At 40.3% G+C, this 23,976-nt stretch overlaps 1 protein-coding gene across 8 annotated transcripts in view; it reads left to right on the plus strand.

Moving 5' to 3' along the window:
- Positions 1 to 23,976, plus strand: part of LOC149191591 (aspartate--tRNA ligase, chloroplastic/mitochondrial-like) — a 373,253-nt gene that overhangs the window by 154,440 nt on the left and 194,837 nt on the right. For all 8 annotated transcript variants that reach the window (XR_016254284.1, XR_016254280.1, XR_016254283.1 and 5 more), the window contains exons 6-8: positions 5,045 to 5,136; positions 5,386 to 5,506; positions 5,616 to 5,738. Coding sequence is in view for 3 of the 8 variants with exons in the window: in XM_089404353.1 (XP_089260479.1) it covers positions 5,045 to 5,136; positions 5,386 to 5,506; positions 5,616 to 5,738 (336 nt within the window). In the remaining 5 variants the exon portion in view is untranslated. The remainder of the gene's footprint in view (positions 1 to 5,044; positions 5,137 to 5,385; positions 5,507 to 5,615; positions 5,739 to 23,976) is intronic.

Consider the following 23,976-nt stretch of genomic DNA (forward strand, 5'->3'; position numbering starts at 1 on the left):
ATCTCTGATGGCCCTAATCTTCTCCTCGTGGACTCTCACTCTGTCCACCCCTATGATGTGTCCCAAGTACAACATCTCCGTCAATCCAAACTCACACTTGGAGAGCTTGGCATAGAACTGCTACTCCTCCAAGATGCGCAACATTGTCTCAATGTGTTGGAGATGCTCCTCCCAAGCCCTGCTGTAAATGAGTATATCATCAAAGAATACCAACACAAACTTCCTCAAGTGACTGCGGAAGATGTGATTCATGCAAGACCGCAATGTAGCTGGGGCGTTGGTTAGCCCGAAGGGCATCACCAAAAACTCAAAGTGCCCATAGTGACACCTAAAGGCGATCTTGGGAATGTCCTATTCCCTCACGCGAATTTGATGGTACCCAGATCTCAAATCAATCTTTGAGAAGAACTGGGCTACTCTCAACTCATCCTTCAACTCATCGATCCTGGGTATGGGGTACCTGTTCTTCAGGGTCTTCTTGTTCAGGGCCTTGTAGTCAATGCACATCCTCAATGTGCTGTCCTTCTTCTTCACCAACACCACGGAAGAAGCGAAAGGACTTGTGCTCGATCGAATGTGCCCAAGAGCCAGCAACTCCTGAATGGCCCGCTCAATCTCATCCCGATAGGCCTTGGGATGCCTATAGGGGGTAGTAATCACTGCCTGTATGCACTGCTCAAGCTCAATGGTGTGCTCAAACCCCCGGTCTGGTGGCTGTCCTGGCGGAATCTCCCCAAATACTATGGCATACCGGTTAAGGATGGACTGTATCTCTGGGTGCATTGTCTGCCCTGTAGTCCTTGCCTCTGATGCATGCAGCTCCATTGCCCACTCTACGTCTCTCTTCCGGAAGATTACCTCCATCCGATGAGCTGAAACAGTCTGAGGCGGATATGTGTGTTGTCCCCATATCTTCTCATGCTTCCCTGTCTTCTCATCATCCCACTCCATCTCTAGGGTCTTCCAATTTGTCGTGACCTTCCCTAGAGTGATAAGCCACTGAACACCCAATATCATGTTGGTGTCCGGAATATCGACCACGAAAAAGTGGTAAGTCAGTGTGTAGGTGCCCATCGTCACTGATAACTCTGGAACATAACGAACATACACCATGGTTTGATCTCCTGGGACCAAAACTGAAAAGCCATCGAAGCTCTCTGTCTGTATACCTCTCCGCTCAACCATCTGTGCATCGATGAAGTTGTGGGTTGCCCCACTATCAACCAAAACTGATACCCGCTGGCCACGTACTGCCCCCCGTACGCGCAGCGTCAAATACTTGGGGACCCCTCGCAATGTTGCAAGGGCCCCTCCAGTAGGTGCAAAAGTTGCACCACCTGCTAGTGGTGGTGGAGTTGGCAAACGATCCTGCGCGGCATGACTACCTCCTGCCTCCACATCATCCTCCTCATCCTCTTCCCCACTGCTCTCGGAGAAGACCTCAATAAAATGTGCTTTGCCAGCAACACATCTATGTCCCAGTGCCCACGGCTCCGACAGGTAAAGCACAACCGCTTCTTCTTCAACTCCCTCCTGTTATCATCATCAATCTGTGCTCGTCCTGGATTCCCCTTTGGAGGCGAATCCTCACATCCTTTCCCTTAGGCTGGAAAGCCTGTCTCTGGGGGTAAGGTGTCCGGGTCCTAAGTAAGGCATCCTATAAGTCCTGGGTCCTGCTAATAGCATCCTGGAGTGTGGCTGGTCTAGTGGACTTGACTAGACCCCGAAGTGGCTCTGCTAACCCCTCAACATACATGTAGATCTTCCGTGCCGTGGATAGATCGGGCACCATCACTGAAACCCTCAAGAAGTCGGCAATGTAGGTCTTTGGGTTTCCGATCTGTTTGAGCCTCGTCAGCTTAACAAAATGCTGTTCCAGATCCCTCGGTCAAACCTCTCTATCAGTCTCCTGGTGCACTCAGCATATGTCGTCACTGTGGAGTGTCCGAGTGTAACCAACCCATGGAACCACCAGTCCTGGGCCTCACCATCCAAATGTAATGTCGCAACCTTGATGGCTTCCGTCTCCGACATCTGGTTAAGCTGGAAATAGATGTCCAGCTTCTCCACCCAAGACTTTGCCGAACTGTTTGATGAGCCATCAAATGTAGGCAAGTGAAATCTACTAGTTGTGCGGTGGGTGTCTCCATCATGATAATGCTGGTATCCTCTGTGATGGTCATGAGGTCTACTGTCCCGCTGGAGCTGAACAAAGTCTCTGAATGAGAGAGCATCCCTGAACTCCTGCCCATAAGCCTGGTACTCCGCAAAATAATCGCCCATATGACCGGGCTCTGCCTCCTGCTGTGCTCCAGCCCCCATATCTGTTCCTAGGAAAGTGGGCATGGTAGAGCATATAGGGGCATGTGAGGCCACCTGCTGAGTAGTATCACGCTGAGTGGCACCCTGCTTTGGCAAATGGTGAGATGCACCCGATCCCTCTCCAACCTGGAAAACTCATGGGCTCTCACGCTGTCTAGCCTTCACCGCCGTGAATCTTTGCCCCATCACCTCAATTTGCCTCGACAGATCCTGCACTGATTTGAGGAGCATGTCTGGAAATTTTTTCCCATCATCATCTGCCATTGGTTCCTTCTGCTCTGCGTCCACCACAGGCTCCTCCTGTTCTGCGTTCACCACAAGTTCCTCCTGTTCTGTGCCCACCACCCGAACACAGTCTCCCTCTCCGTAGGTGTTCTCCAACCTACGCCCAGTGTCTCTGTATCTCCTACCTCTGTAACAGATGTAGGGCTTTTCCCCCAGTGTTATAGATTGCTAGCTCCACAGGTTGAGCCAGATCTATGCTCTGATCCCACTGTAATATCCCGTTTCTAGGATATCCCTCAAACCCAAGCAAACTCCAACCAAACACGTCCAAATGATATAGTGACCGAGAAACTCAAAGTGATAAAAATAACAGTGGTACAACATATAATAATGTGAACATGAAATATAGGCAGATACTCAAGAAATGCAGAGAGAAATGCTAAGCCATTTTATTATACCGAGTAATGGAAAGAGTACAAGAGGTGATCAGACAGGTAGCACCTCGACTTGCACAAGGCAAGTGAAGAAATACACTCAGAATAGAAAAGGAATGGCCTCTCTCTGAACTGCGTCCAAGCTGTTGGAGAACTGCGGTGTTGTTGCTACTGTTGGAAATCAAATGAAGATTTGGGGCTGTTCCCCTCCTCAGAAAATGCTGAAACTCTGGAATCAAACTCTACTCAAGAAACTCCGAAAAACCCAGAAAGCTTTTCTGAAATAGCCGACCCCTGGAAATCACCCCCTGAATAGAATCCTCCAAAACTCCACTTGAAACTCTGCCAAAATCCTCCAATACGTAAGGGCTGATCCCCTACTCAATCTCCCAGCGCAAATCCTCTGCAAAACCCTCAATCCGGAACTCTCATCAAAAGAACTGTGTCCCTCTCTCAAGACTGCGCAGTTATCCAAAATGCTCAGTTCCTCCTCCCTCCAAAGATCAATCCTCCTGCAAAAGACTGTTGAAAACTACCTTGCCCGAGTAGGCACTCGAAGTCCCCCAGGGCTAAGGGTGAGATCTGCGAACAGAGACACTCGATGCACTAAACAGTGCTGCAGACCAGCTAAACAACCAGCATGCTCTAAGTCGAAGTGACTAGCTCAAATGCACATAATCGAATGACAAAATGAGGAGGCTCACCTCTCCTTTATAGCGTTGGCCTCTCTCAATCCCAAGGCCCACCTCCTCCAACGCAGCCCTTTTCTTGCCACGTGTTCCTTTCCATCTACGCAGTCCCTCCAAGTGTCTGCGTGGGCCCCATCTCTGCATGGTCATGTGGCCCCTTGGCTCTCCTTTAAGTCACAACGTTGTGCTATTAGGAAGCGACTTTATTCTAAAGGTGAGTTATGTCCCCCTTTTTCTCACCTTTTTATTTATAAATAACTATAGAAGGCAAAATTGAGCAAAAATCGAATATTCCAATTAGCCATGGCTAATTAGGAATATTACATCCTTGTTCGCCATATCTGTCTTTACAAGTTCCTCTCTCATTTCCAATTTTATTCCCACTAATATGGTATGCTGGCTGGTGAATTGTTTTAACTTTGATCATGTTTTTGCATTTTGTATAAATAATCGAAATTTTCCTGTTAGGTGATGAAACAATCTGAAACCTGTGCAAGAAAACATGTTTTTGGTGTGAAGACTTGCCTTGCAGTAGAGTAACGTTATCTTGCATCTCCATTAACTGTCATTATTAGTGGATTTGAACGATTTTATCAATAATTTGAGAGTTTCATGTATGAATGTGAATGTCTTTGAATTCAATTAGCAGTAAGTGCAAGTGGATGTAAAGTAACATAAGGTTGGCTAGAGAGCTAATGTGAAAAACCGATAATGGTTCCACTATTATATGAAAGTCAAGACCATATATTCCAAATATAGAGACATAGATCCACATCGTTTTATGTGGAAATATGTTTAGTTTCACAGACGTATATTGTGCATGCGTAACTGCTTAGTTTTGTGTACAATATATAAGACCATAATTAACTGTTGGGATCTGGGACCTCCTTCAACATCTTTTGTTGTAGACCCATGTCATGTTAATATTCTTGAAAGCCTTGAATAGAATTACGATGATCTTGCCAAATCTTATCATGGTCCACTAAGGCTGGCAAAAATGTGGAGCTGCTTTTTGTTTTTAAATCTTACATTTTTAAACCCTGCTGAAGAGACCTGTTGGGTAAGTTGGGCATTGAAAGAAGGGGTTTGGTTTTAGAGATGAGGTAATCCACTTTAAGCTTGTAGTTGTTATATTGTTGAAAGTTCTTATGCAATGACAAAAGTACTATATATAAAAATAAACTCCTGACTTCGTAATTTTATCAAGATATGTGATTAACATGCTTTTTTTTGTAAAATATCTGCTTTCTCACTAGAAGTTAGAATGAGACAGCAGAAACAGCAATCATATAAATGATGGAAGAATTTTAAAGCTAACATATTTCTGTTTATTCTGATAACCTTAAGCCTTATGTTGTTGAATGCTTTTTGAAGGCAGGGGAATTTTATGCTTTGCCACAAAGTCCTCAGCTGTTCAAGCAGATGTTGATGGTGTCAGGATTTGATAGATATTATCAAATAGCAAGGTGACATCCACGAGTTTTCTCAGTGTGCAACTTCCCTTTCAAAAAATTTCAAATTTGATTCATATAGTCAGTGGTGGTTTTCTCTTTATTGTCCACTCTTCTTAGTCAATCCTTAGTTTCGAGTTATGGTCATCATAGAATGATAAATATTGCAGAATGAATTTGTAAGATACATTTTGAACATTATGAAATTGCTGTATTATATATGGTATAAATAAATTTTTATTTTACCATATTTCTGTACTTAAGGTGTTTTCGAGATGAAGACTTGAGAGCAGATAGGCAACCTGAATTTACACAACTAGATATGGAGCTGGCTTTCACACCATTGGATGACATGCTAAAACTCAACGAGGATATGATAAGACATGTTGGTGCTTGTTTAACGTCTGGTGTTTCAGAACAAATGGATCCAGTTGGCCATGTTTCTAATGCTTTTTTATTGTATTTATGTTTTTAAAGTAAAATGAATTTTGCAGGTTTTCCACGAGATTCAAGGAATTGAACTTCCTGTTCCTTTTCCAAGGTTAACATATGCTGATGCCATGGATCGCTATGGATCTGACAGACCAGATCTACGCTTCAAGATGGAGTTGGTAAATGTAAGTTCCTTTGTAAAAAATCTGAAGAGGTTAAGTTAGTGCAATTGTAAAGGACTTTGAAGTAATTCATAAAGTTTACTTCAAATAACTTCATTTAGCTTATGTTTAAGATTTGTGTTAAAAGATAAATATTAAAGCAAACATAGATTCTGTTATAAGGTGATTGAAAAATATTCCATGAGAATGTTTCGTGAATAACTTGTGCTAATCTTTACCTGAACATAATTGTTTGCTTTTCTGAAACAACAAATTCCGGATTCAGTCAATGCTCCTCCTTAATTTGTCCTTGTTTAGTTCAGAAGATACTAAATTGCCTCACGAGTAATTCCTCTCTATACTTGGACCTTGCTTAAATCAAAATATGCTCTTCAGCCTTAGGACTGATTTTTATTTTCATTCCTAGTTTACAAATTTGTATAATTCCTGCTTCCAGGATCTAGCAAAGATGGGCATTAAGAACAATATTTGTAATCAAACTACTGAAGGATGTGACCTGATATTTTGGCAATACACATGCTGTAGCATCAATGACCTCTCAAGGCCATAGATAGCCCCATTTTCAAAGTCTAGCTCAACAATTCCTTTAACGTTTGATAGCTGAAGGGCATCGATAGCTGCATTGGTATGGCTGACCCTTAAGGCCATTGATAGCTCCATTGTTGCAACCATTTCACAATCTAGCTCAATAATTTCCCATTTGCCAAGTCATTGTTGATCTAGATTTTGAAATGGTTGTAACTTGTCAGAGGGGACTTTCTCAAAATATTTGGGTAACTATTTGTATTTGTAACTAACATTTGTTCCATGAAACCCTGTCCTGCGTTGTCTAAATGGAATGATGTAGGCTTCATGTAACATGGATCTTCTTATGACTTTGAGAGTGGGACTGTGAATTACAACATAATAATCTTGTTGAGATATTGGGAGCCTGTTAAAAGATAGAAATGCTAGAAATGGCACTCTTTCCTTGGATGGAAGTGTGAATAAAGAGTAGTGATGCATGGCAGTGGGTTCAACTTTTATGTCAGATCCTTTGCATGTGGTTGCCTCTTTTTCTCCAAGGAAAAAAATCTGTAATGTCTTTATAAAACAAAATTACATAGTTGTATGCCAGAGGATTCAAAAAGTGCATCAGAGGCACCTGAACCAACAACTCTTCATATTTGCCTTTTAATACATAACAGAAAGCTATAGACAAAGACATAAATTACACTGTTCAAACTAAAAATCTGAAACGGTTCACTGTCTTAAATGAAAAAGTATAACCTAAATGCTAAAGGTTCATTCATGACCTAAGTCCCCTGACACAGGGACACGGGACATGCAGGACACAGAAATTCAAGTGTCCGAAACGGGCACATTGACCCCCCGGAACAGGACACGTTATATATAATTTTATTATAATATATATATATATATATATATATATATATTATAAATTAATACTAAATAGATATCTCTTACACATATTCTCATTAATGATACAAATTCAGACATAGATCTAGATTCTACATTGTGAATCTAAATTTGTAAGTTTTACAAAGTAACATTATGCATACAAATACAATTGTGACAAATTCATCAATGATCCAATAGGAGAAAGACAAGAAACTGCAGTTTTCTCATTAAGTCATCAAAATGAAAATTCCCATATGTGCTCCAATTCTTCTGGCAACAAGAGGATGAAGTCACCTGAGAGAGGAACCTCATGGCTAACTGCTGTAGAGGAGGGCTTGTTGCCCCATGAGTTTCCCACCAAGAATAGGGCTTCTTACCCCTCTTGTCTCTAATCACATCATAGACTACAAATCGTCCAGTGCCGATGGAAAACTCTGCAAAGGCATCCTCCACCTCATGAAGGGATGCTCTATCTTGAAAAAACTGTCTCAATGCATCCTCCCTGCCCTGTGAAATTTCACCATCCATGTGAGGAGGAAATTTGCAGGAAGGTTCACCATTCAGCCACTCATGGCTGTAGTATTTTGGGTTCAATGAGTGAGCCAAACAATGCAAAGGTGTGCAATTCTTGTCCCATTTGTTGACAAGAATATCCTGTATGGTGGTGAAGAAGGCCTTTGATGATGTCTCATACTCGAGGTACTCACTCTGTAAAATAATGGTCCTCATGGACTCAATCATGCAATCCCATCCCTCATAAACCTCTCCTAGGATGGGTTGGTTTGTATCTACAAATCGTAGCAAAGTAATGATAAGGTCCATGGTCTTATTAGTGAGATCTACCCTCTTCCAGCAAGCATCATCTAACACTGTATCCTTCACTCTTTTTGAGGCTACTTGATCTATGTTTCTCCAAAAAGACCAAAACTCTAAAATAACCATGGCCCGAAGAGCGGCCTTGACCAACCTTAACCTATTCAACATGATGATTAAAGAGGCAAACAATGTATCTGCAGTCTTCAACAATGATAGATGGGTGTACTCTAGGACATGCTCCGGAAGATGCACTAGGACACGCTGGACATGCTGGACACAAGAATCAGACACGCTGGACACTCTGGACACGACAATCAGACACGTATCTTAGAGAATCATGTCTGATTCATGGGATTCGAGACACGAGTGGGGGGGGGGGGACGAGTTTCTTAGTTCATGAGTGCATTCAGTTGTGTGCCCATCGTGAAGGATCGATATTATCTAGGTTCCTTGCACCAGTCTCAAACCATCTTTTGAAATCCATCTACTATCTTGTTCCTATATGTATGATACAAAGAGGTAGGTGGGAAATTTGTCATTTGGAGTTGTTCATCATCAAATAGTGGTATTAAGTAATAGGACACGTCCAAAGAGGGCTTGTCACCCACCAAAAATGGGCAATCTCATAGGAGAATTTTCCCCTAGACATTTCTGCAGCTGGCAGCGAGTAGCCCCCATCAACCATCGGTGTAGCCGACGTATTGTGCCATTTGATCTTCGCTTCCGGAATAAGTCATATTTCCCCTCATTCATTTGTCAAGAGCATATGTTCGAAGGTGGGCAATCCAACCCAAAAGGTATGTTTTTCATTGTGCAATTGAGTGCTTTTGCTTGTTTTTCATTGGGCATCTTGGGCATGGATTATTGGGTGAGCTGGAAGAACGAAAGGTTTTGAGTCTTGACCGGGGTTTTGTTCCCTCACCTTAAATGGGGGGTTAATCCTTGACCCTAGTCTTGTGGGATCTCCCCTGTTGGCCTATAGCTTTAGGAATGACACTACTTGGGAAACCTCGATTTTGGTAGTGTAGCCCCCTTGTCCCTTTTCACATTTCTCACTCCTCTCTACACATTACAAGCCCTATTTCATTATCTTTCCTCTCTAGGTCCACAAGGCATTAGCACACCCCCTCCCCTTGTTGACATGTTTGGGTCAGGCTTAGAAATGTTGCCTCAGAGGTTGATGCAGCTAAAAGAAAAAAGCATATCATGGCCACATGCAAGAAATGAAAGAAAATAACTTTATAAATTGCAAAAAAATGCTCGGGACATTAAAATAACTTGTGGGCAAAAGCTAAACATGATCTCTACCCCTTATCATTATGGCAGTCACCCTGGTTCCTAGGTCCCCATGCGTGCCCCTACATCATTAAGGAACCAATGGATGTCCCAACCCTTGGTGGGCGAACTGCCTCACCTTAAGTGGGTAATCACTGCTTACATCATACATAACATGCTCTCATTTCTTGGAGCCCTGAGAAGTAATACATAGAAAAAAAAAAGGCATATGAAGAAGGGTGGTAAAAAAGGACGGTGTAACTCATGTATCCACAATTGCTCCATCCCACATCTGTATGCCGAAATATGTGGACATTCCTCATCATTGCTACCCTTGTACCCATGGCATTTGGCCTTGAGACTGTTGCGCCCCCTGTTGCCGCCTTGCTTACGCACCTAAGTTAATGTGGGAAAAACCTTGAACCTTGCTAGGTGTGGCCTTGGTGGCAAAGCTCAGAGAAGGGGTTGTCACCTAATCCCGATTCTCTCCGTCTAGGCTCTCTCCTAGATAAAGCCAAGGGGGGTGGACCCTAAGGAAGATTATAAGGAAGGCTTGTTAAACTCAACAAGTTCTAGGAGATAATTAGTAAACCAATTAAAGCATCAACCATTCAAAGACTTGAAATGTAACTTGAAGCAAGAAATAAAGACTTAGCAAGTACAAATGATCATGAGCATGTAATCAACATCAATATGTAAATAAATTAAAATGATTCAACAATATATCCTACAAGGCAAATTGCCCAAAGGTAGTAACAATACTTGCAATAAAATAGTGCTTTCAAGATACAAGAAGTTCAATAGAATAGAGAAGCTGCAAAATAAGTGTTAGAACAACTAATTAGTGAATCTAGAATATGAGGTACAACTTTGAAAGGAAAGTATTAAATGGAATTGAATGCTTGCAAGTAAGATATTGCTTCTACTTGAAAAAGGAAATATGCTCACATGAAATATAAATAATGATGTGATATCAATGGAGCTTTAAGCTAATTCAATGAGCATGAGCAAGATACAAGAATAAAACTAAAGTACTTGGAGTGAAATCATTTTACTCGAAAAATTTAGAGTGATCATAAAGTCCTGATGATGGATCCCGATTGGGATTTGAAACATTAACAAAAAATGGTTCGTACTGTGGATTCTCCGGTAACTGAGTCAAAAAATATAAACCACATATGTCTTAAATCTAGAATCTTGTCCCTAAACGGAGGGGATACTTGGAGTGAAATCATTTTACTCGAAAAATTTAGAGTGATCATAAAGTCCTGATGATGGATCCCGATTGGGATTTGAAACGTTGACAGAAAATGGTTTGTACTATGGATTCTTCGGTAATTGAGTCAAAACATATAAACCACAGATGTCTTAAATCTAGAATCTTGTCCCTATACGGAGGGGATACTTGGAGTAAAATCATTTTACTCGAAAAATTTAGAGTGATCATAAAGTCCTGATGATGGATCCCGATTGGGATTTGAAACGTTGACAGAAAATGGTTCGTACTGTGGATTCTCCGGTAACTGAGTCAAAAGATATAAACCACAGATGTCTTAAATCCAGAATCTTGTCCCTATACGGAGGGGATACTTGGAGTGAAATCATTTGACTCGAAAAATTTAGAGTGATCATAAAGTCTTGATGATGGATCCCGATTGGGATTTGAAACGTTGACAGAAAATGGTTCGTATTGTGGATTCTCTGGTAACTGAGTCAAAAGATATAAACCACAGATGTCTTAAATCTAGAATCTTGTCCCTATACGGAGGGGATACTTGGAGTGAAATCATTTTACTCAAAAAATTTAGAGTGATCATAAAGTCCTGATGATGGATCCTGATTGGGATTTGAAACATTGACAGAAAATGGTTCGTACTGTGGATTCTCCGGTAACTGAGTCAAAAGATATAAACCACAGATGTCTTAAATCCAGAATCTTGTCCCTATACGGAGGGGATACTTGGAGTAAAATCATTTTACTCGAAAAATTTAGAGTGATCATAAAGTCCTGATGATGGATCCCGATTGGGATTTGAAACGTTGACAGAAAATGGTTTGTATTGTGGATTCTCCGGTAACTGAGTCAAAAGATATAAACCACAAATGTCTTAAATCCAGAATCTTGTCCCTATACGGAGGGGATACTTGGAGTGAAATCATTTTGCTCGAAAAATTTAGAGTGATCATAAAGTCTTGATGATGGATCCCGATTGGGATTTGAAATGTTGACAGAAAATGGTTCGTACTGTGGATTCTCTGGTAACTGAGTCAAGAGATATAGGTGCTTTCAAAGTATCTTTCATGTAGTTGAGAAAGAGCTAAAATGATGAAATGTTTGACAAGATCCAAGCTTCAAATGTATGGAAAACCATTCAAAGTTGTAAGGTTGTTGTCTGTCATGGTGTTCTTGGTAGATTTTATTTAAGAGCCTAGTTAAAGTGTTACTTCTTTTCAAATCCTTCAACCTGGTAAGGCCTAAGGTGGTTGCAAGAGGCCTCAAGTGGAGAAGCTTAGCTTCATTAATGAGTATCCACGTGGTCACGTGTTTAACCTTTTCTCCAAACTCAGATTTTGGGAAAATCAAAGAAGATTTCCTAAAGTCTATTAACCAAGCTTATGCTTGGAGGTAAATTTTAGAAATGCAAAAACTTTGCAAGTGAAGTGAGATGTAAAGGATCAAAGGTTAATTGCATGTAAAAGTACTACTCCAAAATGTGAAATGGTTCAAAATAACTTAAACAAAGATGTTCATTCACATTCAAAGAAACACTGTACTTGCATGAAAAATGAACTTCAAATGATAGCTATGAGATGAACAATGAACAAACACTATAATCAGGAATTAAACGAATTATATCAGCTGAAAGTAAATCAAATTTGCAATGATTAAATGAGCAATGTAAAGCACAAATTGCAAGTATAAAGTTAGCCCAATAGAGTGAGGAACTTGAACAAGTAAATGCGTGAAATAAAAATGAATCTAGGCTACTTGCAAGCGTGAAAAGAGAACTTGAAAGAGCAAAGCAAAGCAATAAACCACTCACTAATGCTACCTTCTACTAAATGAGGAGATAGGGATGCCAGGGGAAATCCCCAAGCTCTGTCAAAAGAAAAGTTTGCTTTTGTTATTAAAGAAGAAGCCCTCTTATAGAGAGATGAGGGGCTTTGAGGCTTGAGGAGAGTTGCAAGAAACTCAAGAGAGAAAATACTCTTCCTGAAGAGAAACTAAATTAAATAAGAAAAGGGTACAATGCTTATTATAGTAATACAATGAGGAGTCCCTTAATAAGGTAACTCACTATTTCTCAAGGACATATGATCTTGATTGCTCAACTTCTCAATCTTCAAGAGGAATTCTTGCATATGAGAAAAGGAGAGAAGGATAGTTTAAGATCACAAACTTAGGTATGGTGAAGGGCTCCAAGTAAATGGTTCCTTAGTTCCTCAACCCTCCACCTACAAGCTCCTTCAAAGGATGCCTTACAATCACGCTCCAAGCCTTTAAGAGGATTATGCAAACATAAGAGAAAAGAAACTTAGATTATGTGCAATATAAATAGTCACAAAATGGTAATATACACTATAACACAAGCGCATGACACAAGAAGTAGATCTCCTCTCTTGCACAAGCAAGGAAAGGCTACACCCTTCAACAAAGCTCTCAAAGCTAGATCATATCAATAAAAGCGTATGAGATTTGACAAGTAAAACTGGAATTTGATAGTATTAGAGACCTATGGTAAGAAAACTCCCTTCTCAAACTTGTTGGATCAGCCCTTGAGAGAAGTTTGACTCGATGTGGGTCCTTGCACCTTTGCCTTTGAGAGTGAGTTCGCCCAACCAAAGACTTACCCCATGCTCAAGCTTGTTCAAACCAAGGTTGCACGAAACGGGGAAACGGGTACGAGTTTCCGAAACGGGAAGCGATGCGAAACGCGACCTCCCCAAATTTTGGAAACGGGGAAACGCGAATATATCTATCTATATATATATATATATATATATATAGTAATTTAAGAAATATGTGCAATCATAAAGCATATATGATACATTCTAATTTATTACATTATGATAAAATTGTCAATTGTCAATGCATAAACTATAAGTATCTAAATTTACATCACATTTACTCATGAATAATAACATAATGAAAATAGAAATATCCAAAATCAGCCACGAGAAATTTCTAATTTTTTGTCTCGTGCTTGATTGGGAGTCTCCTCATACATAGTCGAATGACTTTAGTGCTCTTGACTAAATACAAGTTTCATACCCTAGTACCCTACATTCTCTTGATTATTGGGAGTCTCCCCTGCATAGAGGGCTTTGTTCTCTCGATTAAATACAAGTTCCATATCCTAGTACATGATAAAATCCAATGGAAACATTGCAATCCCCCCAATCCTGAAATCCTGAAAAACAGATAAGTCTGCTGGATTTTGAGTGAGATCTAAAATTCTACTTTCTCCATATGAAATCCAATGAGGGCGAAACCACTCTCAAACATCCTGAGTCATTTCATGGTAATGTTAAAAATTTAAGTAAAAGGATGAAAATGAAAAATAAAGGAGAATATCACTTTTACTTTAAGAATTTAACATTACCATGAATTGCATATCAACACTAGGGCAAAAGTTCACTTTTATAACTTTAGACAGGCATCTGGAAGCAACTAGAAGTCACTAGGCTAACATAAGAATAGATTAGAAAACAAATAATAATAAAAAAAATTAAAAAAACATAAGTAAATGCTGAAACGTGGGTCGTACGGCCCTGAAACGCGTTTCAGGCCGTACTGGCCACATTTCAGTTTCGTGAAACGTGGCAGTACGGCCTGAAACGCGTTTCAGGGCCGTACCGAACGCGTTTCAGGGCCGTACCGAACGCGTTTCAGCGTTTCGTACTCGTTTCCGTACGGAAACGCCCTCCTACCCCACGTTTCCTGCAACATAGGTTCAAACATACTAGATTTTCTACACACTTTAAGAGAGCATTAACATTCAGAAGCGACTAGACTACACAATGAAGGAGAAGGCTGGAGGTCTAACCAAAAACCTTCTAGTGCTCCTCCATCTAGAGTGGTCCACTAATCCAAAAATCAATGCAAGATAACTTACACTAATTAATCAATAAAAGAAAATGAAGCTAACAAATTTAAGATCAATAAGTGTAGAACATTAAGCACAAGAGATTGAACAATATTACCTCACAAATATGAAAGAATAACACCATATCAAATGTGACCCCAAAGTCTTTACTTTATTGCTCAATGAGAATATTCAAGTGCAAAATTCAATAAAGCTTCGCTAGCACAATAGCTCGTCGAAGGATTTATACAATGAGGATCCCAAGGCTCATTTAAATAGAAAAATGGGAGAAAATCCCAATGTGAAACCGCAATGGCAAGTGGAGAAATGGAGAAAATCCCAATGTGAAACCACAATGGCAAGTGGAGAAATGGAGAAGATCTCATGGGAAATTCAAATTTGATGAGTGGAGCTCCAATGCCAAGTGTGGAAGTCGAATGTAAGATGTGGCAACGTTTTTCTCCTTTCTTCATGTGCCAAATTCGAGTTCCTCATTTGGGCTGCCATGTGTGATGTGTAGGAGTTGAATAGGGAGAATAATCCCGAACAAATCCTCAACCATAACAACTACAAAATCGAGTGCCAAGCTGTTCCTTAATCTGCTATGCATATTCGTGTCTCCGTGCTCTGCGTGGAAGCTAGAGAAGGTAATCATGTTTAGCTATGCGTAGGTGCTCTTGGTAGTTGGAGCGTACAAGTGTATGGATGGGTAGATAATAGTGGAGACATACTCCCATAAAATTCTCAAATTAAATCTTTTGATAATATCTCCATGCTATGCGTTAATCTCTAAGGAAGTCGAGCTGCCAAATTTGTGCCTCCATGTGGCCTGTTACCCACGACCTGTGGGTGACACCCATAGGAGAAATTTTTCTCCTAGATGGTCCTCAACCGATAACCAACACTAGATAGCTCGATGTGCCACCATCTCCTCCACCTGAGCCAACTATTATGCTCCCTCGCCAATCTGTTATGATCGTTTGTTTGAAGGCAGGCCTTCCAACCAAGAAGGTATGACTTTCATTATGTAGTTGGGCATTTTTTCTTACTTATCATCGGCACTATTGGGCATGAATTAGTGGGGGGATTTAGCGGAAAGAATGGTCTTGGTTTGTACTCTTGTCTCCTTTGTCCAACTTAGTGGTTAACCTTGTATACTAGTCCCGTGGGATCTCCTTTATTGGCTACTAGCTTTAGGAGTGCCACTACATGGGAAATCTTGATTTTGGTTGCGTGGTCCCGCTTCCTGACACCGCATACATCACTTCCCTCCGCTCATTATAACCCCTTTTCACATATTTTCCATCCGGGTCCACATTTGTCCATTTGGTCCACAAGGGGTTAGCCTCCCTATCCCCCTATCCACACTTTGAGTCAGGCCTGGAACAATGCCCTAGAGTTGATGCAGCTAAAAAGAAGTAAAAAACATAATTTGGTCACTCTCAACAGGAAAAGTACCATAAAATGCAAAAGATGGTCGGGACATACAAATTTACCATGTGGGCAAAAGCCAAACATGAGGTATACCCCCATTATGGCCATCACCCTGGTTCCTAGAGCCTCTAATATTGGCCCTTTGCATCATTAAGGAACCCATAATTGCCCCAACCCTTGGTGGGCGATGAATTGCCCAACCTTAGGGGGTATTCACTGCTATATTTTACACATCATGCTCTCATACCCAGGAGCCGCGAGCAGTATTAAATAGAAAAGAAAGGAAAAAAGGCAAAATCCATATGAAGAAGGGTGGAAAAACAGAGGCTGGGGTAACTCATGTACCATGATTGCAACCTCCTACATTCATACACCCAAGTGTGGGCTTCCCTCATTATAACTACCCTTGTAATGTGGCATGTGGCTTGGAGCCTTCCCCTGATGCTCCACTCCATTCCATCATTATATTACGTGACACTTGCCACTTGAGGGATGCACCATCAACCTGTCACTACCTTAGAGGTCGAAACCATTTAATAGGGTCCTTGAATAACCTCCTCCTTGAACTTGGAGACACTTGTACACTCTAAAATCCATTATGGAAGGACATGCCACTATGAAGTGTCCACTTGGTTGCATGGTTTATAAGCTCATTTACTCAATTACACTGATGATTTGTTGTATTGGAAGGTAAGGAGACATATTGGATCTTATGCAAAATTGCAGGTGGGTCTTCATCTTGGGGTTTGGTCTCCCTATACGGGGTCCAAGCGCTCCAATAGGTCATATTGGCATTTGAAGTGTGTGTTGAGAGCAATGGGCCTCCACTATAGCAGAGAGCAGATAACAATGCGATGGGATCCTTTAGTGCCATTCATTGATTGCTCATGTTCCACGCATTTGATGATAATGATGCACTTGGACTACCTTGCCCAACCGACTACACACTTGCACCACACTCTCGATAGTTGATCCAGGGCCTAGATGGGGTTGTATCTCACCATGGGAGACAAAGGGAGGGCTTGCATCATTGTTCCAGCCCTTAGAGATGGAGTACAGGCTTGTTCCATCCACTTGGAGACCCATGAGGATGTTTTTGTGCCCCCATAGCCACTTGGCAGCACCAGAGGTCATTTGCTTGGAGATCAAGGGGCCACGCCCTTTATCACTATATTTGGAGCCCTTCCACTTATTTTGGCACATATTGGACTCCACTAGGCCTTCCAATGCCCCCCAGTTATTTATTTATCATTTTGGCCCTCTTGAGAGGCATATTTTGCATGTTATGGAGCTATTTGGTGGGCTTGTTGTCAATTAGGGTGTTGTTTTGCACATTAGAGACACTTTTAAGGGTTTTTCATGTTGAAAAATGTGTAACTAGGTCCGGTCTTCATAAATATGAAATGTGCTTTGATTTTTGTAAATTGTAAAATGAAAGAAAATTATTATTATTATTTTTGGAGCATGGGTTTCATGCTCAAGGTCTTTTATTTTATAGGTCAAGCATCCATTGAGCGCTTCTAGGGTTGGTCCTAGGTCATGAAGTCAAAAGAGTCATTGTCATAAGTTGAAGACCCCATTGGGCACATTGTAACTTGTAAAGAAAATTATTTCTATCCTAAAAAGTGTCAAAATAACCTTCAAGACCAAGTCAGCCTGGTAGTTGGTGAGTCGTCCTAATTTGACGAGCAACGTCCACCTTGAGAAGCCTATATAAAGGAGGAAACTCGACCTCCTTGAATCATTTAAATCACTCACTCATTCAAGTGTAGGAGGAAGAAGAAGGCGACAACAAATAAGGAAGAAGACGAAGGAGACTTGTCTTTGGGCTATTTCTCCCTCAATGTGCGAAGCAAAGCTAGGGTTTCTGCTGCTGATCTAGGGTTTTCTTCTACAGGTTCGATCTTGAAGAAGGAAAGGAAAGAACATCAAGTGAAGGTCATGAAAAGCCATCCTCAAGCTCTAGAAGGAAGAGAAAGCCAACTGAAGGTCTAAGGTAGCCTTGGGAGGCTAAAAGAAGCTCGTGTGGCAACAACAACTGCAGGAGGGCTGAAAATTTCAGGTTTGTAGTGAAGGCCAAAATTTTGCAGCTGGGGGTCGAAGTTGTGCTACTAGAAGAGATTTGACTGGGTTTGACTTGAACAAGGAAAGCACATCATCCAGAAGGGTTGGACTTGGTCTTGGAGGGTATTGGTCTTGGTCTAGAGGTCTTGGAATTCGTCAATTGAAGAATCTATAAGGAAAATAAGAGATTTGCGGGTTTTCCTCTCAAGTGGAGAGGTTTTGGCCTTGGCTTGCAACCTATATTTTGTGTTCTTGTTCTTCTTGTTTTTGGTAGCTGTTTGATGATATACAAACATAATAATAAGTAAAGAAGCTAATAAGTAAGAAAAAGTAAAAAGACATCAGAAGCAATTATCAAGAAAAGAGAAATCACTCTAATCCAGTGTTGTGAAAAGTGCGATCGGGATTAAATCGATGCGGGGAACGAATCGGAAAAAATCGGAAAAATCGGGAAAAAATCGGAAAAAATCGGGAAAAAATCGTTTGGTACAAAAATATTCATTTTTTTTCAATTTTTTTAATATCTAAACCATCTACAACATAAAATATATACGTTGACACATAAATATGATAAAAAAACTAATATATAAGATGTTTAATATCATTTCTAGCGCTAAAATCACACATAACATTGAATCATGTCCTAAATAGTAAGTCCTGACTCCTGAGTCCCAACTCAGCCTCAAAATATCAACAAAAAATATGATAATGTATCTCATCATGTCATAATGTCATATACAATAAAATGAAAGTCTAATCCTATTGATTTCCTCTGCCCCTCTTGCGAGAAAATGCCACAGCTTTCCCTTTCCCTCTAGATGTAGATGTTGGTGCCCGTGCTGGTGGAAATGGCAGTGGAGTCTGATATGCTCTAGAAGTAGGAGCTATAGGAGCTAGACCACGTCCTCTACTTGTGGGAGTGGTAGCCCGGGCCGGCAGTGTCACCTCCTCCTCCTGTTCCTCCTCCTGCTCCTCCTCCTCCTCCTCCACCTGCTCCTCCTCCTGCTCCTCCTGCTCCTCCCCCTCCACTACATCCTGCACTAACCAATCATCAGTAGAATCCTCATACCGTTTCTATGGAGAAATCGGTGGTCTCCTCTTGATTTTCTCCTCCAAGCACTTAGATTTGGCTAAATAGTAAAAACCCTCTTCTCCAAGAGCTCCTCTTCCCTCCGCGCACACCACTGTCCAAATGAGCAACTGAAAAACCAAAAAAAAGTTTATAAAATCGTGCTGCCCCGACCCTGCATGATTTTTTCAGTAAAAATCGCGCAATTTTTTGAAAAAAGCATGATTTTTCAGTAAAAATCGGCAAAAAAAAGTAGGCGATTTTTTCGTATAAAAATTGCGATTTGATCGGCAAGCTGAAAAAATCGCGATTTTCACAACACTGCTCTAATCATTGCCCTATAGATTTCTCAACATGTTAGGCTAATTAGACCCATTTGAACTATTAGAGGCCTCATATAAATACATGAGACCTCATTTGTAATTCTCATCATAACTTGGATTGGGATCTCTCTCTCTCTTGAGAATTTCACTATAGCTTTTGGAGGACGAATTGGAGAATCATTGATGCATTTTGATATTTGGAAATCTTTTCTTGGTCTTGGAGCTTCAATTTTGTCTCTATTTGGTGGCTGGATATACTTGCTATACTTGTAAGTGCTATTTGCATGTTTATCTTCATCTTTTATGTACATGATTAATGCATGAAATTTTTCCCTCATCAAATCTGAAATGCTGCCCTAATCAAAATGTGAAATCATGAAATTTTGGATTTTTGAAGGTTTGCATACATTACATGTTTATTGTATGGTGAATGAATGTTCCTAGGGTTGAATTATCTCTATAATAACCTTGATATGCCATCAAATTCTGCATCTAGAAGTATAAATTCCTCTAGTAATTTAGTAGTTGCCTCTGGGCCATGCGAAATTGCTAAAAGACCCCTTGATTGGGTAAAGGAACTTCAAAAATTGAAAGCACATTGACTCCATTCTCCCAATAGGCTAGGCACTGGTCTAATCCTTGGTGATCACTTCAACAAAAATCTCTTCACCTCCTCCTTTTTCTAAGTCCTAACCCTATTGACTCCTAGGGCATCAGACAAAATTTATTGTAGCCATCCATTAGGTGGGCGAGTTGGAGTACAACTGCGTTGGGGTGTCTTCTTGGCCCTCACAAATTTTAAGAAAATTCCCGTGGCTAAATTGAGAATTATCCCAAGCCCTAGATCCAACTTTGTTCTTGGCCTAAGGTTTCATTGGTTATTGGCTTCATTAAGGATCATTGTATTGAAAACTCAAGACGAACCTAATTTCTTTGATCCTTTTCTCCTCCCTTACTTGGTCAAGACCTTTTGAAGTTTTATCCAAAGCCCCACACATTTGGTACTCTAACTTCACAAGGATCATTTTAAGAGCCCTATTCTCTTAGGATTCTTAGATATAGGGTATCCCTTATCAAGATATATTCCTAATCCCTAGGTCTAGGCTTCCTCGAAAGCCTTTCTTGGAGAGCCCTACACCTTGCTTCTTGAGCAAGTAATTTCTTTCATCTGAGTCTCTCCTATGAATGGGCTTCTGAAATTACTACCTCTCCATCATTAATATACCTTTCATAGTGATTTCCCTAATACTGGGACTCCTCCCATTGGTGAAAGATCATAAAGAGCAGGGAGCTTTAGCTAACGTGATAGTGGGCTATCGCTCCATTGTTGCCACTTGACCTAATAGTTTCAATATGGGAACCCCTCCTAGGACCCCACTGGATTGAGCGTAACATTTTTGGCACCGTTGCTTGAGACACGAGATTAGTGTCTTGTGTTGATGAAAAGGGTAACTAGGTTCGGTATTTGTCAATGTAATTTTGATCTTGGTACTTAAAAAGAATTATTGTTTTTATAATTTATGTGAGTGAGTTTCTTGCTAATTCCATAGGTTTAGGAAAGTCAAAGAGTCAAGATTATATTGAAGAACTCTTCATGAGCATTTATGTAATGTACATGGGTCAACCTAGTGTCAATTAGCCCTCCAAGACAAGCTCCATCCTCCAAAGAAGAAGTCTACCTGCAAAAACGATGTGAAAGTCAGCCAAGTCGCCCTATAGATGACAAGTCGGCTTAGAGAATAAGTCACATCGATTCATCATGACATGTCGGCTTAAATAGGTGTGTCAAACCACTATATATAGGCCTGTGAACTTAGAGTAAAAGTAAGAAGAAATATTCGGATACATTTTTCTGAAGCCTCGATAGCATAGTAAGAAATCTCGCATTAAAAAAGACAAGGTTACAGTGCTATGATGAGAAGAAGGATTCTGTGATCTTTGATGGGTATAATAGTGTCCATGCAAATACTATCTTGGTGTCTCGGTGATGGTCTGTCTCCTTCTCGAGGGTAATAATCTTAGTGAATTGAAGTCACGGTAACATATTCTCGACACACCTGTGATGAGGAGATACAATCTCAACATTTGTGTAATAAAGATCTCAGTCATAGTCTTGGGTTAGCTGAGTGACATATTCTTGACATCCTGAATGTAGACATAATAAAATGCAGTTGTAATGTATCTCGGTGATCCCATCAGTCTCGACACAATTATGATGATCTCGCAGATCCTACAGGAACACTCAGTTTTGATGGAGAGTATTATGATCAATCTTGGCACAATTATGATGACCTCGCAGATCCCATAGGAACACTTAGTTTCAATGGAGAGTATCATGATGATCTCACTGTATCTCGACATATACTTTGTCTCAAGAGCAGCGTATCTAAAATGATGGAGACCTCACCACAAGAAGAAAAATCACATTCATAAGTCTTGATATACTAGTGGTGAGGATATCTTTGTCTAGGCATACTCACGATCTTGATGGAAGATCATAATCTTGATGTATCTGCAGTACTACTATATGTTATGATGAAAGATCTATATGAATGTACAACAATGCTACAACTTCGGTGAAACAACAGTAATGATGACATCGGTGAAGCAACAATAATAGTGATAATCTCAGCAGTGACAAAGTAGAGGATTGTTGTCTCAGTCTTGGAGTGGCTTAATTAGGTTAAGAGTCATGGTCTTGGTATTCGTCAATGAGGATCTCTATAAGAAGAATTTCATGTGGGTTTTCCTCTCAAAGAGTGAGAGGTTTTGGCCCTGGCAGAAAGCCAACATCGTGTGTTCTTGTCTCTTTTGTTTTGGTAGCTATTTGATGAACTAAAGAAGACACACTCTAATAATGATAAGTGAAGATTGGAACAAGATAGAAAAATTGAAAAACACCTTACAAATAGTTATCATGCTAAGAAGAATCACATTAATTATATTTGCCCTAGATTCTTCAACATCTTGTTCCCTTACGACATTATTGATATATCATTTTGGTGACTCCATTGGAGGAACGAAGCCCTAGTTCTTCATTGAACTTCAAAGCTAATGCTTGTAGGATGAAGCAAGCATCTATCAAGGCATTCAGAGTCACTTTGGCGACTCCATTTTGATCATAATATGCAAAATCATGAAAAATGGCTTGTTGTTAAAAAGAGATCCCTCTTAGCTTTCCTTTCAATAAACTTGATCATGAAGACCTTAAAAATTTGCAGGAAAGCATGGACCAATGTGCTAAGCATTATGAATATTTGATAAAGCACAAGGATAGGGATTTCTTATGTTGCTAGGAAATGTGGGTTCAGGACGGGGACGGGGATGGGGACGGGGATGCGGACAAGTACGTCATTTTTTGAAACAAGGTACTAGGGTTCGTCAGGGGTATATATATATATATATATATATATATTATATTTTGTAAATTATAATATATATGAATCTGTATATTTTTCAACTTTAAACAAGAAAACTAAAATATTTATGATTTAAACTTTATATATTTAAACATGCCCATCATTGAACATTCAACATTCACAATGAAATTTCAAAATTTGTACTTTGATATCAAGTGCAAATTGGAGTTTACATAATAATAAGAATCATGATATATGTCCATTGTCATACTATATTCAAAATTTGCCTTCAGGCATCTGCAAACAAGAACTAGGAAATTTTAAAATACTAAAATAAAAATAGCTAATAGTGAACAATGGCTTCCTCAAGCCATGTCATCAACATCCATGTCGTCAGCATCACGCAGATCTTCAGTTAGCATGCTCGCTAGGTAGGAATCACTCTCATTTTGAGGCTCCTGCTCATCCATAGCAACTGGATGTAGATCAATAAGGCCATCTGGTTGTATCTCCTCGTCCACACACATAGCATCATCTATGTATTGGACCCATCTCTTGAAAGGACCCTCCTTGTACCCATGGCCTTTTCGAGATATGAGACAAAGTGTACTATGAATGTACACTAAGTTCTCTGCCGCCTTTGAGCCCAACCTATTTCTCTTTACTGAACGGATAAAGGCATAAGTACTCTAATTCCTCCCGCAAGATGAAGAACTAGCTACCTGGAATATTAGGGAAAGCCATTAAATTAATTAAAAATTTAAAAATAAAAACTGAAACGAACCCCAAAGAACTCTAAAGAACCCGATTTTGGGGTTCCAAGTACCCATCATCAGGGTTCTCTGTACCCGTCAAGACAAAAGAACCCAAATTTTTTTAATGGAGAACCCGATTCTTCATTGAAGAACCCGGTTCTACATTGAAGAACCTGGTTCTTCATTGAAGAATCCGGTTCTTATGGGTTCTTCTCAGAAGAACCCGTACCCAAATCCGGTACTTGGGGACAAGAACCCGGGACGGTTCGAGAACCCCACCCTCGGGTTCGCGAACCCGTCCAACATAGGGGGATTTCTTATTTGAATATTATAAGTGGAAGAACAATGAGTTATACAATGTGCATTGTGCTTATGAGTGGGATCTTGACTGTCTCTTTGAGTTTGCTTACCATACTTGTACCTTTAATATCTTAATTGATCTCATCAATTAAACATATTATAATCAACCACAAAGCCCCATAGAATGTAATAATTTGAATGATCGGGGTGACCTTGAAGAAAATTCAAATATGGGTGATGCTCACGAGGGTGAGGGATATATGGAACGATGGAATGACCTTGAGGGAGATCATGATGACCATGATCCCATGGAGGACCTTCGGGCTAGAAGTTTGGGGATTGGGAATGAGCATGGCAT

The sequence above is a fragment of the Pinus tabuliformis genome, chromosome 2_2 (genome assembly GCF_031772625.1).
Source record: "Pinus tabuliformis cultivar Carrire ecotype Pingquan chromosome 2_2, CPIR1, whole genome shotgun sequence".
Lineage (NCBI taxonomy): Eukaryota > Viridiplantae > Streptophyta > Pinopsida > Pinales > Pinaceae > Pinus > Pinus tabuliformis.